The 18,500-nt window shown below is 36.4% G+C and overlaps 1 protein-coding gene across 4 annotated transcripts in view; it reads right to left on the bottom strand.

The window, feature by feature from the left end:
- ESRRG (estrogen related receptor gamma) overlaps positions 1-18,500 on the bottom strand; it is a 202,893-nt gene that overhangs the window by 124,857 nt on the left and 59,536 nt on the right. For all 4 annotated transcript variants that reach the window (XM_081312890.1, XM_081312891.1, XM_081312892.1 and 1 more), the window contains exon 4: positions 15,130-15,246. In XM_081312890.1, the coding sequence (XP_081169016.1) occupies positions 15,130-15,246 (117 nt within the window). The remainder of the gene's footprint in view (positions 1-15,129; positions 15,247-18,500) is intronic.

Genomic DNA, 18,500 nt, shown 5'->3' with positions numbered 1-18,500 from the left:
CTGCAATGGCAGGATTATCCTGGCAACAATCTGGTTGCTGCCTCCTGGACCAGTTACAACTTCTAAACCAAATCCAAGGTTGCACTACAGCCTTAATAAAGTATACTGTAGTCATCCAACCCTGTGTGATAATCAGAGAATGAGTTACTGTCAGCAAGATGACTAAGGTAGGCCCATAACTGAATACACCAAGATGCTTTTTCATGAAACAACTGGACTTCCTTGTTTTTCTTTGAAGACGTTTTGCTTCTCATCCAAGAAGCTTCTTCAGCTCTGACTGGATGATGGGGAATGGAAAGTCAGAGCTGAGGATGCTTCTTGGATAAGAAGCGAAACGTCTTCAAAGAAAAACAAGAAAGTCCAGTTGCCTCGTGAAAAAACACCTTTGGGACAACTATAACCTGGATGACTGAGAATCTCCATAGACATAATTGGAATACCAAACAAATCTTGAGTAAACGATTGCAGCTATGACTTTCACCCTCTATTTAAGCAGCAGCCATGTGTCCAAGGACAGTCTTAAGGTATCAACCATAGTAGTATTTCTCTCAACAAGAATAACATTTATGTTGAATTTTTTGCATTGATTGCCTCTATATGTGCTTCTGGATCCTTTCCTCTAAAACTCACTAATACCCATGAATGCACTACTACAGCTTCTTCATCCAAAATGCCCTTGCAAAAAAATGACTGCACACTCTCTAATTATCCTTTAAAAAGTAGAATATCTGCCTGGTATATTGCTATTCCTATTTCCCATAACATTAATTGTTAAATTAACTGACTGAAACTTTGTAATTCAATTACATTTTTGACCAGATTAATTGACCTACTCCCTCATCACACTCACTCTTTATTCCCCTATTCTACCAACCAAAAATAACAAGGATTATCCATTTGTCTTGCTGAGTTAAAGAGATGGTTGGCCCAGGCATGTTTTCCTCCTCTTCTTCCAGTTTTGAATTTCTTTGATTGAGTATTGACTTGCTCAGATGTTTCAGGGTTGAGCCAGGAAATCCTTGAGGCTCACTGAGCTTGGTTGCTTTGCAGACATTTTATTACCCAACTGGTTAACAGGTGGACCTCAACATATGACTGTTTAATGATATTTTGAAGTTTCAATGGCCTCAGAAAAAGTGACTTAGGACCCATTGTTGAATGTACAACCATAGCCACGCCAAACCACAGTGACATGATCACAATTCAGGCGCTTAGCAATCAGCTTGTATCTCTGATCAGCAATATTTTGTGTTCACACGATTGCAGTTTGAGGCCTTCCCAGCTAGCTTTTGACAAACAAAGTTAATTCGGGCAACCAGATTCACTTAAGGAGTGCATGATTCATATAACAACCATGTTAATTGCCTAACCACAGTGATTCACTTCCCAACAATGGTAAAAAGGGCCATGACATCAGGTCCAGTCATGTGATGACCTGCTTAATGGCCACATCACTTAGCGACCAAAATTCTGGACCCAAATGTGGTTACAAGTGGAGGACTACCTCTACAAATACAAAGGAATTACCAGACTAGCTTAGGAATGATTGTTTCTTTACTGAGCTGGCTGATCTCTGTTCCCCAAAACAAGTACTCATGGCAGATGTAGAGAAACAGTACCTTTCATTCCGCTAATTATTTGCTTCTCATTTTCACACATGAAGATATCAGTCTCTTTGGAAGAAAGTGATTGGAAGGAAATATCAATCCGTTGTCAAATAGTATTCATTTTGTAAGTTCCACAAAATGATCTTTAACTTACAAACTAATATGATACCAATCGCTTCCTTTACATTTCATGAAAAAAGCCCGCATCTATTCTTCAGCATAGTAGCAACTTCTGCTACGAACGTTTTGTTAAAATGGCAAATTTTATTAAATTAAAAATATAGTGGGGGAAAAATGAGCCAAAATAAAATCATTTTCTTTTGATTTGGTCTTTAATTCTTCTTTGCTGATCCCCATCTCACGATGTTATGTAAATGCCACTTAAGGAAAGGTGATTTAATTTGCAGCAGGCAATCTATAAAAGGTTTTCCAAGGAAAACAAAAATGTTTCTTTTTTTCATTGACAGAGTAAAAGCTTTATCCACCACCACCCCAGCTTTTAAATACCTTTCACAACTGAAACTGCTATACACTTTTTACTCAGTAATATTTTTTGCTTTTTTTAATTTGGTTAATTTAACAGTGTCGGTACTGCTACATTTCTAAATTGTATTGTAACTATTTCTATGGATTTTATTTGACTATATATCACACTAATAGACCAGAATAGATACTGTCTAAACAAACAATCAAATAGACAGATGGGATAAGAATAATGTCAGAGTGTTGTCTAACACAATTACCAGAATATAACAGAAGCATTTTTCTTAGTAATAAAGGAAATCATGATAAAATCGTTATTATTATTTTTTCTCTCTCTTCAAGGTTTAAAGCATTTATTATTTGGGCTGAATCTCAAACTTTTCTGACTCTCAACACTTTTCCATTTTAACTGATAGGGTCAAAAGTGGAGCTACAGATGAGCATTAAAGACACGTTCATCCCTTTAATCAGATAACCCATTCAAAGACTTTTAAATTCCCAAGAAGCCACTTTACAAGGCACGTGACACAGCCAAATCCATTCTAGAATATAGAGAGAAGACTGTAGGGGGGTGGGAGGAGGAGAGAAATGCTTATTCCAGCTGAATAAACTAGATTTCAGGATTTTTGTTTAAAAAAACCCAAGAAATTAAAGAGATAAATGGCGATGAAAGAAAGCAAGGTGGCAATTCAAAGTGACTTCTGACTGTACAATTCTCCCTTGAGAGTAACTATAGCAATTGAGGTTTCACAATCTGCCTTTAAATGCATTTTTTTTAATTTCATTAAACAGCTTTATTTAAGGACTCTTCATAAAAGTAATTTAATTAAAAATGAGATGTTGGTGAAAACATCTCATCTATTTAGATTAGGATGTAGCATCATCAAAAGAAATGTCCTGGGATTAAAAGAGCTGCTTTGGTCTAGTCTAATGGCTAAGACATCAGACTAGAAAACAGGAGACCATGAATCTAAGTCCTGCCTTAGCCATGAAAGCCAGCTGGGTGACTTTGAGCCTGTCCCTGTCTCTTAGCCGAACCCACCTCAGAGGGTTGTTGTCGGTAAAATAGGAGGAGGAAGGTGTGTCGGATATGTTCACTGACTTATTTGTAAAAATAATAAGGACAGGATACAAAGAAACAAACAAACAAAGAAACATTAGCCTAAAGGATAACATAATAAAGAAGAGGCTCCCCCAAACTTGAGAGGAATAAAAGAACTTATGTTTCCTGATAATAATAAAAAGTTTGCATACAGAAGATATTTTGGTATAAAGTGACTCCTTATCAGGATGCTATATGACGGCCAGATTATCAAGGTAGAACGACTGAGGAGACAAAGGAGAAAGAAAAAAAAACAACGAAGATGAAATAAAGTATAAAGTAAAATAAATTCTATTTATGTTCATTTTGATTTCTGGTAAAACTTCAGATCATACAACACAACCACATGCACTACATTCAATCCATGCATTTTTTAAAAAAAATTACAAGCATTAATCTAAAAATATTTTACCCAGTATTCTTGTTATTTGTGGCAATATTTTAAAGGGCAATACTTTTGATGCAGCTAAAAAAATAAATAAATAAAAAATATTCCCATGATTAAAAGAAACAATATATTCTTACTTGGTTAGTTTAGTTTTATAAATTAACAAAAAAATAGTACAGTTCTGATCTGAGGGGTCCTTGGTGCTCTCTGAGCTTGCTTGTTTTCTTGCAGACGTTTCATAACCCTAACTAGGTAACATCATCAGTTCTCATCTATGAAGCATTTCAGAATAAACTGCATAAGGAAAGTCTATATTAATATGCAGTGGTGTCAACAAGAAATATCTGATTGAGAAGCTCCTGGTTTGAGTTATCTAGATGATAGACTACTTAAAATGTGTTGTACCTTCCTAAGATAGATAAACATGTGCTTTGCCAAAGCGTGATTAGAAGAGCTTTAAATTGAATCCTGTGGGGATAGAAATGAAACTTTTGAAGTAAGGATCTAAGATAAAGACTTGTATACTGCAGAAAACCTCTTAAGTTACTAATTGAAATATCAAAAGGAATTTTTAGCTCATAAAGTCCATGGCCTTAATTTTCTATAAATTAATGCTCAATGAATGGGACATACAGTGGGCGAAATGAACCTGAGCTCCTATTACAGAAAGGCAAATATGATTTAACAGTGTAACAGAAACCTGATGAAATTACCCTCATTACTGGATTATTACAACCGAAAGATACTGTATAATTTTTCAAAACAATAAAAAGAGATAAAAAGTTTAAAAAAAAGAGTTGCACTATTTGCTAAAAATATTAATTTCTATTCAGAAATCCCAATGAATGAATTTCACAATGCTACAGAGAACATGGGTAAAAATAACAGAGGAACTAATAAAAGCAATATTGTTGTTGGTGGTGATTATTGTCTATCCAGTGTAGAAGATATAGATAATTACTCTCCTGTATAACTTTAAATGGGGCATAAAGTTGTAGTGATAGATTTTAATTACTCTGTTTAGAGATGAACTCTGGCAAGCATGGTCCTTCCAGACACTCTTGAGTTTGGTCTTGATATTTTTTTTCTTCAGAAGAGAGAGAGATTAAGCTATCAATTAACTAAGAAAGTGGATATAGCAATAAAAGTAACCTATAATATTGTTTTTTATGTATACACACACATACATATATGTATTTGTTATGTGCATATGTATATGTATGTGTGTGTGTGTGTATTTATATGTTTGTATATGTGTGTGTGTGTATTAAGGAAAACTAAAACTAAGTTTATCTTGGACTTCAAAATAAACTTAGGGCAATAATTAGATTTCACAGCATGAAAAACTAATGGGAAAAGGTGCTCCAAATAGATAAAAATTCCTAAAGAAATAGACTGTAAAATCACAATTGCAAACAAGTTCCAATGAAGGAGAAAATGGAGGACAGCAAAGGAAGCCAATATGGCTACACAGAGAGAGAGAGAGAGACACAAACCTCACACACACACAAACCTACCTTAGGAAAAATTAAATATAGGGGGGAAAAACAGGCATTACTGAGAATGGCTTTGGAGTGGGCTCCTTAATAGGCAAGAACAGTTAATGTCATTGTCTTAAATAATGTATAAAGATGGGGGGGGGGGAAACCTAGCTATTTTATTGCTACCTTCTGAAAGTGAAGAACAGGCACATAATTCAGTTACAAAAGTATGCTTTCTGTATTCAAAGTACAAATAGTTCTACTCTCTAAAATGAGTAAGAAGAATGAATATTAAAACAGTTTTCAAGTGAAAGCCACCAAAATTTAACATTTCAAAATTTTCTAGCTATAATTTTTTTATACTTTATTTAGAGTATTTGCCCTAAAACAAACTACCAGTATAAACTACCAATGACTAGGAATGCACAATGTGGCATACTTATTGTTCTTCTCTTTTTTTTAAAAAAGACAGCTAGCTCTTGATCACAGTACTCATGTTGCAGACTGCAAATAAAATCATAATCTGGCTCAGACAAAGAGTGTCCCAGACGGTGGAAAATGACAGATGCTAGAAACTGGCAGAAAGTCCAAGCAGCTGACTATTGGCTCAACTGGAGAAGTGTGGCTTCATTTGTGACCGGTCCTATTAAATGTTACTTGAAACAGTTTCTATAGTGAGGAAGAGCTTAATATACAAGGAATATCTGAGGGACAGTTCCATGAGATCACACATGTGATATTTACAGCTTGTAATTTTAGTGTTTCTTGATACCCTGTCTACTTTGATTGATTGAGCAAGTCATGTGTAGTTCCACTTCTTTCAGCAGATCTGGTGCCAAGATCACAAAGCTTTGCCTGTTCAAATATTATAAGAAAACTATTTGATGTTGGTGGTTTAAAGTTACCACACTGAAAGAAATAAAGTTCTGCCCCCAAATTGGGCGATATGTATCTATTTTAATTTGGGGAATGGTTCAACCAAATTATGCCAAACTTTTAGGGTAGGGATTAAACACATGCACACCCCTTTGTAACTTTTTTAGTCTCAGAACATGATACATCTCTCTGCGCCAAGACTAGTCAATCTTTGAAGGGTACATACACTGACCGGAGTAAGAAGCAAAAATAATTTAAGCAAGTAGCTTTCTTCACAAAGCAAGATGAGCTTTGTTAATCTCAGACATTTTGAAACAAATGTGTTTTGTATTCCAAAGACAAAGGGCCAAAGGCACTTATTGTTCTGCAGTTTGATGGGAAAGATGTCATATCAAACCAAATCCTGCCTCATTTCACCAAGTTGCTGACTTTCCCTTAGTTATCACTGACATAACTGCCACAATTTCTGGTGCATGGGCAAAAGTTCACCCATTTACCTCCCTCTGAGCTAACTCAAGTGAATATATTTTAAGGAATAATATTTCTTGAATATGACAAAAATGCTAATTTTCTTTTTAGCCTGGGACCTGAATATATAACACATGGGGATATTCATTAAATCAAAGAGGGGGCACTATATTTTTGTTAATTAAAATGATAGACTTCTAACAGTTATGTAGTGCAAAAAGACTTTTGAACCCATAGAAGCTTACATCTTCTAATTTAAGGGAGAAAAATAAATGCACAATGTATGGAATAATCACAAAGGAGAAATACATTAGAGAAACATCTGCCCCAAATTAATACATTTTCTTCTCTACAGGTTAATTTGAAACAAAGCTCCTTAATCAGACACTACTTTTTAAAATATATGTTAAATAATTCTTGCAATACATCAGCAGTTTGCATCTGTTTTTCTACCAGACTGCCACCCTTTTCTTCCAAGCCACAAGATTTGTACCAGAACATAAGTCGAATAGGGTTTAAGATTGTCTAAATTGGTATTTCCCAGGTCACAGGACAAGATAAACTAGATTATTAATTTCTGTTATTACAAGCAAAACACAAATCAAACTAAGTGTAAATTAAACCCAATCATTATGCATTCAGGGCTTGCACTTAAAGGAAGATATCTTTGCAGCTACTGGAAACTAAGAATCCCTTCAAATTAAAAGTACATTGCTGAATATTATTTCAAAAATGCTGCATAAATATTTTATTACAGGGAGAAAATATAAAAAAAAAACAACTGAAATGATTTGCTTCTTTTCACCTTAACTTTTTCTTGGATATTATAAAAGCTTGTGCTTTCTCTTCGTATCCAGTTTTGAAGGCCCCAACAAGTTACTCTTCTTGCACAACAACTTCTATTTTCTACTTAGCAAAGTAATATTATTAGTCCATGAATTAAATCTGCCATTGCAAAGCTATTATACACAAGTTCTTTGCAAAGAACAGGGTTGGCCATCCCTGGCAGAAATGAAATCACACAATCACTGTGTGCGTTGCTCCACTCTTTCTCAATGTTGCTAGTAACCAGGAGAAAGCTTCTGGATTTAATTGTACACAATTGCTACAGCTAATTACACTGGAACATGCATCCTTCCGGCGCGATCTTAAAACCCACCTTTTTGAACAAGCCGGCCTGACCTGATGGGATGGGGTTGGGTTTTATAAATTAACTTAACTTTTAATTTGTACTAATTTATTACGGGCACCGTTGTTTAATTACTTTTAATATTTTTTAATTTTTGTATCTTGTTTTTATTATGTATTGCCTTGTTCACCGCCCTGAGTCCTTCGGGAGAAGGGCGGTATACAAATTAAATTAATAAATAAATAAAATAAATAAAGTCTTTGTCAGGAATTACCAATCAGAAAACCCCTATATTCTATAGTATCATTTGGTCATAGGATTTTAAATGTCTGGGGAAGCACTTTCCACTTGTTTCCCTACACTTAATATTATGTGTGTACACAAACACACACACACATTTATAGCTCCCATTTATTTGACACTCTCTGCAGTATTTTAAGTGGTAGCTGCTCTCTGTGGTCTGAGACAAGTACATCAGATCAGTTTTTTGTTAACCTTAGTAAGAAAAACTGGCAACAGAGCAGTATTCCTGGTTAAATTGATTGTACTGCCCATATTTACATCACCTGAAAATCTTGTGTTCCATTTAGAATGTAATGACTATGCCTGCATATTATTATCCTGTGTGTTTTAATCAGCAGCAGAGTTCTTGAAGGAATGGTGAGGAATAAACAAAAACAGACCTATTTCTCTCCTGTCTCGATGCTGATTGATTATCAAATGAACTTATGGTATACCATCCAATTAATGAACATACATCAGTTCTTCAGTTAACAAATGAGCCTGACTAGCCACTAAGTGAGTTCTCAAGAATTTCAAATGACAGCAGAGCATAAGTAATTAAAGATAGCAATCATAGATGCTGCAATGCTAAAACACATGAAGTATCTTGGCAGCAAAAAAGTGTAAATGACTAGTCTATAGTTAAAGCAGGATTAAAAAGACATAGCAAAGCTGATATGGGATGTGGCATTCTTTCATTCTGAGGAACCATGGCATGTGAAACAAGGCAGTTAATGTCTATGGAGATTCTCAGTCATCAGGGTCATGATTGTCCCAAAGGTGCTTTTTCAGGAGGCAACTGGACTTTCTTGTTTTTCTTTGAAGACATTTCGCTTCTCATCCAAAAAGCTTCTTCAGCTCTGACCGGATGGTGTTGTCTGCATCTCAAGCTGAGGCGCAAATGGTACCTGTAGTCTGCAATCCTTCCATTCCTCAACATCCTGAAAAAGCAACTTTGGGACAAGGCAGTTCATGTTGGACAAAGTTCGAGGTTTAAGCAGAAAAAACGTACAATGTTTTTGCATTGTGTGCTCCCTCTGCCTATGTTAAATGCCTTTCTCTCTTTGCTGTCTTTCAACATGAAAAGAGGCTAAAGGCCATAGAACAACTCCCCTCACTCCCAATTCTAAACAATATTCGGCTTAAGCATAGGCTCCTGGTGATCACCTCAACTTGCATGTATATTGAGCTCAGAAAGAAGGGTTCTTTATCAGATGCTTCTGCCCATCTGACTTGGGGTAAGGCAGAATGGCAAAAGGCCCATTCATGCTGGCTATTTTTAATTGCTGATCTTGTTTATTTATGCATGTATGCATGTATGTCTACATCACTTTGTTTGATGCTGTTGGTCTTAGAAACAGTTGGTGGAAGACTGTTGCATTCATCTACTAAGTACACAAACACCTGAGGGTTCCATCAATAAGGAAATATATTTTGGACTATGGAAGCCAAAACAATAAATCATATAAAATGACTATCCTTTACTTACTCTTTTGGTTATTAACCCATGACTCACAATACATTGCTTTAATTCTATTTTCCTTCCTTTTTTTGGCATTGACTAAACTTTTGTCTTTAATTTTTATGTTCTCATGTTGTGAGAATCATAGCAACATAGAGGAGCAAATTTTCTAATAAGGAACCTTATGGAACCCACTTTGACAAAATATTTTCTAAAATATTCTTGGGGATAGTTTAGATCAGCATTTTTAAGATGGCAACTTTAAGATGTATGGACTTCAACTCCCAGAATTCCCCGACCAACTTTAGATGGTTGATGAATGAGAAATGGTATTTCTCTCCACACCGCAAAGATAGTATAAGATCCAAAGGAAGCCTAAACTCTTAAGAAATGCACAACCAACCAACCCAAACTTTTAGGAAATAGAAAAGATCAGTGGTGACCAACATGTTTAGTAACCATGAAAAATTTGAAATTGCTGAGCAGGGAATTTTATATAACACAGCAGCAAATACTGTTTACATCTAAACATTCAGAAATTCATTTTCTAACCCTTGATTACAACTGCATACTTTTGGTAGCTGAGGCCAAAACACTTATGTCCACAGACTGAGGTCTCAACATGATTCAGTATTTTTATGTAATACTTTAATATCTTTCAAAAATTCAACTTTTTAAAAACATTGGAGAGTTTTTGTTGAGCAGAACAGCAATGCAGTGACAAATATCCTCAAAAACATCATAGCAGGCTGGCTGGCTGGAACATAGAACAGTAATATTTTAGATATATACAAAGTCTTTCTGTCTGTTGTCTATATAACATTGGCAGAGAATTTTGGGAACTTAGACATCTGCCATGGAAAGGTCAAAATCTGGCATTTTACAGCAGCATCTGTCTGGACACTGAAAACAGATTGTTACTGTACTTGTTTGGATTTAGCAAGGCTTCTGCCTTGTTCACACTAATTTCTGTATTAATAAAAATGTTTATATAAGTACCATATTGTCCAATATGCTGATCTATTTTCCATGAAGGAGATACTATGTTTTTATGAAGGCTAGAATAATTCAAGTCTTGCAATCATTTTTTTAAGTAAATAGATTTAGGCTGTCATTTTTTATTCATACTGTGCCATCAGCATGTAGCAACTGCTGTAGCCAACATGAAGGTTGCAACAGTAAATTTTATTATAGACTGGTAATTTAATTGAACAGATTTACATTTGAATAAATGGCCTCCTCTGGCATGCTGCATGGGACTAAATTTTTTAAAGTATACATTAAAAACAAACTTGAGATATAGCAACTCAATCCTGTTCTACTATATAACCAAAAAAGGGTTATAGGAAGAATAAATATGCATGATTCTACTGTATTGTGTAAGCACCCCAAATTAGCAGAAATAAGCAGTATATTTTCCATTTTAAAAAAGTACAAAATTTCTTTGTACAGTGTTTGCTTTTTAAATATAATTTAATGTCTCCCCTTATTTCACAAAACTTAAAACATTTAATTTACTAAGCATTGAGACTTAAGACTGAGTAAAGATTAAGGGTGACATCTCCTGTTAGACCCTGAAACTGGCTCTTAATATGTTGTTTGGGTCAAATCTGTGAAACTTAAAAGATAGTTAAGAAATCTCAGATAATAGGACAGATGTCTCAGTACCTAGTTTTTTGAAGGAATTTCTAGCATTGCTAATAAGCATCAACTCATTAGTGACCAAATATAAAGCTATTTCTTTGAGTAATTAAGATGTACATTAATTCATATTGTGATGAGTTTCTTCCACTTCTCTGGAAATTGGATGAAACAGTTGTCTCCCTGAAGTTCAGTTTAGAAAAAAGCAATTCATGGGAAGTTTTTGAAATTAACCATTTAACAAACAAAAAAGTCAAATAAAGGTCAATTCCTGCACATGTCACATATTCTCTAGGGCAGAAATGTCCTCAAATTTCATGCTGCCATCTCAAGACTTGACAATTAGACCTGCTGAACCCTCTATATGGAATGGAGTATACATATCCGAGATAGCATACTTTAAAGTTGCATTCCAAATAAGCCTAAAATGGAATAAAACAAGAATTATTTGTTTTTTTGGGATCTCCATCAGTCTAAAAATGGACATTTGCAGAGGCATACTCTACTCTACCAGCACCTACATAAAGTAGGCAAGAAAAAATCTCTCAAGGAGCACAGGATAATTTTTGCCACAGTTATTTTATTCTAACTTCATTTCATTTTGTTTTCCAAAGAAGAAAGAGATTAAACAGTGAGTGTTTAACCTTCAATATTTCCCTAGCTTAAATTGCTATTTGAAGCTGTCATTAGCCATGCTGGGGAAAAAGAAAGGCATGGTTTTGCACTTGTATTTTCAAGTGTGAAATGTCGCTTTGTTGTTTGATGATGGGAGATCCCTAATCCCTAGTTTGGGGGTAAATTTTCTGCAACAATACTTATCTTGAAGGTAGAGGACAAAAAGCCTTCTATTTGCAAACATCCAAAACAAAAGAGGAACAGCAGCATAAATAGCTTGAGGAAAAGATCAGCGTTGATCACTTTCACAAATCTTGGTTACTGAGATGACAGGAAAAACAAAAACCTGTTATATGAAGGGGAAAAAATGGCAATACGACTCAGTCTGCACAATGCCTTTTTCCTTCAGCTGGAGAAATAGATTTAGCTGTAACAACTGACTAAAAAGACTCATATTCTGGATGTTGTTCACATTTGAGTTCACGTTAAGCTTCCATTAAAGGTTTTTGTATTATAGTTTCATAACGTGAAACAAATTAGGGTTTCCATATGGATGAAGCCCTATCCAGATCTGAATAAAAAAAGCCAAATCCTGAATCTCTTAATGAGGCAGTGTCTCCACTGAATTAGATAGGAATTTTTCCAGCATAAAACTAAAGGCAGCAGGATTTGGCTCACAGGACCATCATGCCTGCCAAAGCAACCATACACAGAATGAGGTTTATTCTAAGTAAGTATAATCCAATAAGGACACGTCTGAAAGGATGTGATAGACCTAATTTTTTTCTGTTATTGCTCGGTTACTCCATGTTTGTTTATTATATAGATTTGTAAGGCCACCCAACTAAGCAATGACTCTACAAGCTGACTTGTGAAAAACAGTCATAGGAAAATTGGTTTCTGAAGAAAACAAAATGTGAACTTCAGTTTCTGAATGGAAAATCAAACCATTTTTTTCAATACAAACTGCCTTTTAGATACCTACTTAACCTACATCTTGGCCTTCTGGGGTACCTCAATATGGATTTCTGTGAATAAGACTGGAAATTTGTGACACTATATGTAATTGCATCATATTTGTCTGAACCAGGTATACATGAACATATAAAATTGTATTCATCTTGAGGAATACAACCTAAATCTCCAGTATTCTATTTTTTTATCTAAGCTGCTATTCTATAGATACATCCAGCAGTAACTTTTATTCCATTCAAATGCATTTCTAAATAAACCTGTAAATGACCAAATAGTTAAAATCAGCAGTTCTCATTTTTCTTGCTTTCATCAATACAAAAGCTTGCTTTTGTTTTATAGAGTAAGGACTGTTGAACTGATGAATCAGAAATCAATACTAAGTTGCAATCCAATGGAAGATGATCTGCAATAATGGCATTCTAATATATGAGAAAGAAGCAAGTCATCAAAATAATAAATAATAAACCTTTATTGTCAAAGTACAACATGTGTACATTGAGATTAGCTGAGCCTCCCCCCGTGCTCTCTCCCCCCAACACACAGTGACAACAAACCCTCCATCCTACCACACCATGTGAACCAACTACACCACACACCGGCCTCCCAAGTCAATTCTGCATAAGATTATGTCCCATTTAAAAGCCTAACAGCCCACGGATAAAAGCTATTTTTCAGCCTGTTGGTACGGCTGGCTATATTCCTATATCTTCTACCGGATGGTAGGAGAGTAAAGAGATACCGTCCAGGGTGCGAGTCATCCCTGAGAATCTTCCTCACTCTTCCAAGGCAACGAGCCCTGGCGATGTCATCCAGTGGTGTCAGGGGACAGCCCACAATGTCTTGTGCTGTGCTCACTACTCTCTGTAATACTTTACTATCCGCGGCTGTCAGACCAGCATACCAAACCACAATACCATACAAGAGGACGCTCTCTATAGTAGACCGGTAAAAGAGGGTGATTAGCTGTTGTTCTACCCTGTTCTTCCACAAGACCCTAAGAAAGTGAAGCCTCTGTTGAGCCTTTCTAGCCACCTGAGTTGTGTTAACTTTCCAGGTCAGATCTTCACAGAAGTAGACTCCCAGAAATTTAAAGGAGGAAACTCTCTCTACACAGTTCTCTCCGATGTGAAGTGGGGCAGGTTCCTCCTTTTTTCTCTGGAAGTCTAACAACATCTCTTTCGTCTTGCCGATGTTTAGGTGCAAGTTGTTGTTACTACACCATATGGATAGTTTTTGTACCTCCGCCCTATATGCTGTCTCATCCCCACCTGTAATAAGACCCACCACAGTTGTATCATCTGCGAACTTGATTATCACAGTGGATGGGTCAGATGATACACAATCATAAGTGCATAAAGAGTACAGGTAGGGGCTAATCACACAGCCCTGTGGCGTGCTGGTGCAAAGCTTCAGGGGGGTGGACAAAGCAGAGCCGACCCTCACTGTTTGTAACCGATCCCTAAGAAAGTCTTGAATCCAATCGTAGATCAAGTCTGTGAAAAAACTGGGTCCCAATCTAAGAGGCTGAAGGCTGCTGCTGATGGAAAATAGATGCATTACAAACAACTTTAGATTTCAAAAACCTCAGGTTGACCATCTGCTGTGCGACATGTGTAGATCACATCATACTATCTAAAAGGATGCAAAAAATTTACAATGTCTACTTACTCAATATTTTTGTATTAGAAGGGCAAGCACAATCAAAATATGTCTTAAAATTATAGGAATTGTTTATTGAACTCTTAATAGCTATAAGAAGTTGGGTTTCAAAGAGGCAGAGGAACCAGAGGTCAAATTGTCAATATTCTCTGGATTATGGAGAAACAAGGAGTTCCAGAAAAACATCTACTTCTGCTTCATTGAATATGCTAAAGCCTTTGATTGTGTACTGTAGATCACAATAAACTGTGGCAAGTTCTTAAACAGATGGGAATAACAGACCACCTTACCTGTCTCCTGAAAAACCTGTATGCCGGTCAAGAAGCAACAGTTAGAACCAGACATGGAACAATTGATTGGTTTATAATAAGGAAAGGAATACAACAAGGCTGTATATTGGAAAATATTGAAGGCAAAAGAAGAAGGGGACAACAGAGGGTGAGATGATTAGATAGCATCATTGACACAATGAACATGAATTTGGGCAGACTCAGGAAGACAATGAAGAACAGGGAGGCCAGATTTACCATGGGAGTCACAAAGAGTCAGGCACAACTCAGCGACTGAACAACAACAAATTGTCTATCTGCTGTTCTGATTTTGCTAACTTCAGCAGTCATAGGTTGTGGACTACTGTAACTGCCTGAGTTTTTAAGAACATTATATACATTGTATGAAGCAATTTTCCTCAGACATTTATTTTATAGTTATTTCTATTGGATAACATCATTTGTAAATGTACAAATATCAAAGTATAATGTTCAGCTAACGTATCAGGAAAAAATACAGTTTGCTTACATTAAACTGAAGAAATTTCTCTTGCTCTCTATGGAGCAATTATATTGTTTTATTTTTAAAAACAGTCATGACATCTGAAAAGGATACATGGCATTTCTCAGATTAAATTATAGTTCTAACAGTGTTTATGAACAATTCTGTAAAAGGGCATTATCAGCCTTACCTTCTTTCAGCATGCCAACTTTTAGACACTTCATAAAACGACAAGCTTGACAGGATTTGCGTCTGCGCTTTGTGATTTCACATTCATTTGTTGCTGGGCAGCTATATTCTATGTTACCTAAAATATTTAAAGTACATAAAAAGAAGAATCTATTAAGAAATATCAGCTATAATTTTGTTAATCAACTAAAAGAAATACAAATGTAACTGAAAGTCTAAACTCCTATTTCTAGATTTCAAAATCAAACACTGAAAGAAGAATTTCATTCAACTTACGGAACTCACTACTATCAAATAAAAAATGATAATTGCTTAATAGGTTTTAAAAGGCCTAGATGCATTCAGGAAGAAGAGAGTTGTCAATGTCTTTTTATTAAGATACATTTTGTTAAGAAGGGGGAATTGTGTTTGAGAGGCAAAATACAGCTGAATATCACCTCCTTTTCTTGATTTTATAATCTGTTTAAGGAAATCCTGAAAGCACCTGACTTTATGAAGTAGGAAAAAAATTCTGCACTTTCTAGAGCTTCAGTCTGCTTTAAGACAGGATTTCTTGTGTTCTGATTCAATATAATATGCTAATTCCAGCAGGGGAATAGCATTTGTTAAGATGAATTTAGTTGTTTAACTAATATATGTGTTCTTACTGACTTGGACATTCACAATTACATTTAGTAGGTGCAATCTGTGGTGATAATAGCACTTCACGGGAAGAATAAAAATGATCCCCCCCTCCGGGTTTCCCCATCTTGCTTTAGAAGTATTTTGTTACTTTCTAACCCTTTCCCCTTGTGATTAAGTGCATTAGTATCTTAATGAAAATGCATTCTCTTTATTGCTCTCTTGGGAAGTGGGAGGTCATCACACCAAATGCATAAATTGCCATCAGAGACAGCCCAGGCATAATTGCAATTTTGCTGCTCCATGTTTGCTGCACTCTGAGCCTCAAGACGTCCCCTGAAACATGCAGAGATTCTAGTAATTAGCATAGAGTATGCCTGGGACCAGAGCATTGATGAAATATTTCAGAGTTAATCACACTTTGTAAACACTGATTTATATTGACTACCTTTCTCCAGACTGATGTCTCCTCATTAAATATCACATTAGCAGGTTGCAGGATTGTACAGATTCAAATTCTCCACAAGTGCTAACTTAACAAGAAGTTATACTATGCACAACGTTATGCCTGTCTGTTATAACATATAAGTGATGAACTAGAGCGAAAACAATGCATTAAGAGGGAATTCAGTATCTACTGAAAGAGCACAATTAAAAAATGTGCATTGGTGGCATCAAAGGCTTAGACTGAACTATATGGTCCCACAGATGCCCCGATCTATTTTAAAAGAAATATAAATTACAGCAATTCTATCAAACACTAGAAATTTTAAAAATGTACCCTTAAAAACACCTACATAAAATTTAATTCCACTAAATCTAATAGATACACCTAAGTGTGTATTTATTAAATATAGCAACACTGATTTAAAATATACTGTAATGTCTTTCTTTTAGAAACAAATGAAAGAATACAATGCAGTCTGCCCTTTTTCTGCTTTGATAGGCAGACAGGCAGAGAGATAGAAGTGCAGGCAGTCCTTTGGTAGGGAAAGTACTGCTTTTGATGTTTGCCTAAAGTAAATTTAAGTTGAAATGTGTTAGTTTGATTTCTGTAGCGAGGATTAGATGTGATATTTACATGTATACTTATTATTATACTTATTATTATTATACTTATTATTATTATTAGAACTAAGGAGAAACTTCCTGATAGTTAGAACAATTAACCAGTGGAACAACCTGCCTCCAGAAGTGGTGAATGCTCCAACACTGGAAATTTTTAAGAGGAGACTGGACAGCCATTTGCCTGAAATGGTATAGGATTTCCTGCCTGAGCAGGGGGTTGGACTAGATGACCTCCAAGGTCCCTTCCAACTTATTATCATCATCTCCATCTCTACTACAATCATGGTGGCTGTTGGTCCATCCACAAAACAAGTTAAAAACAAAACCTGATAGAAATTACAACTTCTGAAGAAGCCATTTAAGCTATTAAGCCCAAATCACTATTCAAAATAGGAATCCAAATTAGAACATCCCAGACACATTGCTTTCTAGTCTGGTTCATCATAACCTACCATAGGAAAACTGAGTTCACCATAGAACTCATAGAACTACCATTAAAAAGAGATGTTTTTCAATGACATTAAATCTAAAATCTTCCTTTCTATATCTTTAAATCCATGGGGCATGATGCTCAGTGGTTAAAAATGCTGAGCTTATCAACAAGAAAGCTGACAGCTTGGGTTCGAGATCCAAGCACTGTGCAATGGGTTGAGCTCTCATTACTTGCCTCAGTTCCTGCCAACCTAGCAATTAGAATGCATGCAAGTGTGAGCAAGTAAATAAGTATCACTTTGATTGGAAGGCAACAAAGTTCTATGCACCTTGGCATATAGCCATGCTGGTCACGTGACTACAGAAGTGTCTTTGGACAATGCTGGTCCCTTGGCTAAGAAATGGAGATGAGCACCATAACCTAGAGTCGGACAAAACTGGACAGGAAAAAACTTTTACCTCTACATCCTAAACCCATCATTCAAAATCCTGTACTCTTAGGTAAGAGAAAATAGGTGTTGATCTTCTTTAGCTGACAATCTTTCAGATATTTAAAGACTACTTTAAAGACTAACTACTTTGCTGCCCTCATCACTTCCGCAGATAATCGCCCGGTCGCCCTGTTTAGGGTCACTCGCTCCCTCCTTAATCAGGAGGTGAGGGAGGAGCCCTTGCAGGGGCGGGCCGAGGAGTTTAGTCAGCATCTGACAGATAAAATCGCTCAGATCCGGGCCAGTCTGGACTCCGACTGGGCAGAGTTGGACGGGGGGGGAGACGAGCAGTCTTGGAAATATTATCTGGGATGAATTTGATCCTGTGACTCCGGAAGAGGTGGACAGGATCATGGGGAGGCTGAGTTCCACCACGTGTTTGTTGGACCCATGCCCCTCCTGGCTGGTGTATGCAGCTCGGGAGGGGACATGAGGCTGGATCCATGCAGTAATAACTGCTTCCTTGAGGTAGGGTAGCTTCCCTGCCATCTTGAAGGAGGCGGTGGTGAGGCCCCTCCTCAAGAAGCCTGTCCTGGATCCAGCTGTTTTGAACAACTATCGTCCTGTCTCCAACCTTCGCTTTGTAGCGAAGGTTGTTGAGAGCGTGGTAGCACGTCAGCTCCCTCTGTTCCTGGAGGAAACTGACTATCTGGACCCGTACCAATCGGGCTTCAGGCCCGGGTACAGCACAGAGACAGCATTGGTCACGCTGGTGAATGATCTCTGGCAGGCTCGGGACAGGGGTTGTTCCTCTGTCCTA

Source organism: Vipera berus (assembly GCF_964194415.1).
Source record: "Vipera berus genome assembly, chromosome: 1".
In the NCBI taxonomy this organism is placed as follows: domain Eukaryota; kingdom Metazoa; phylum Chordata; class Lepidosauria; order Squamata; family Viperidae; genus Vipera; species Vipera berus.
The sequence above is the reverse complement of the archived record's forward strand: the minus strand, read 5'-3'. Positions and strand labels throughout refer to the sequence as shown.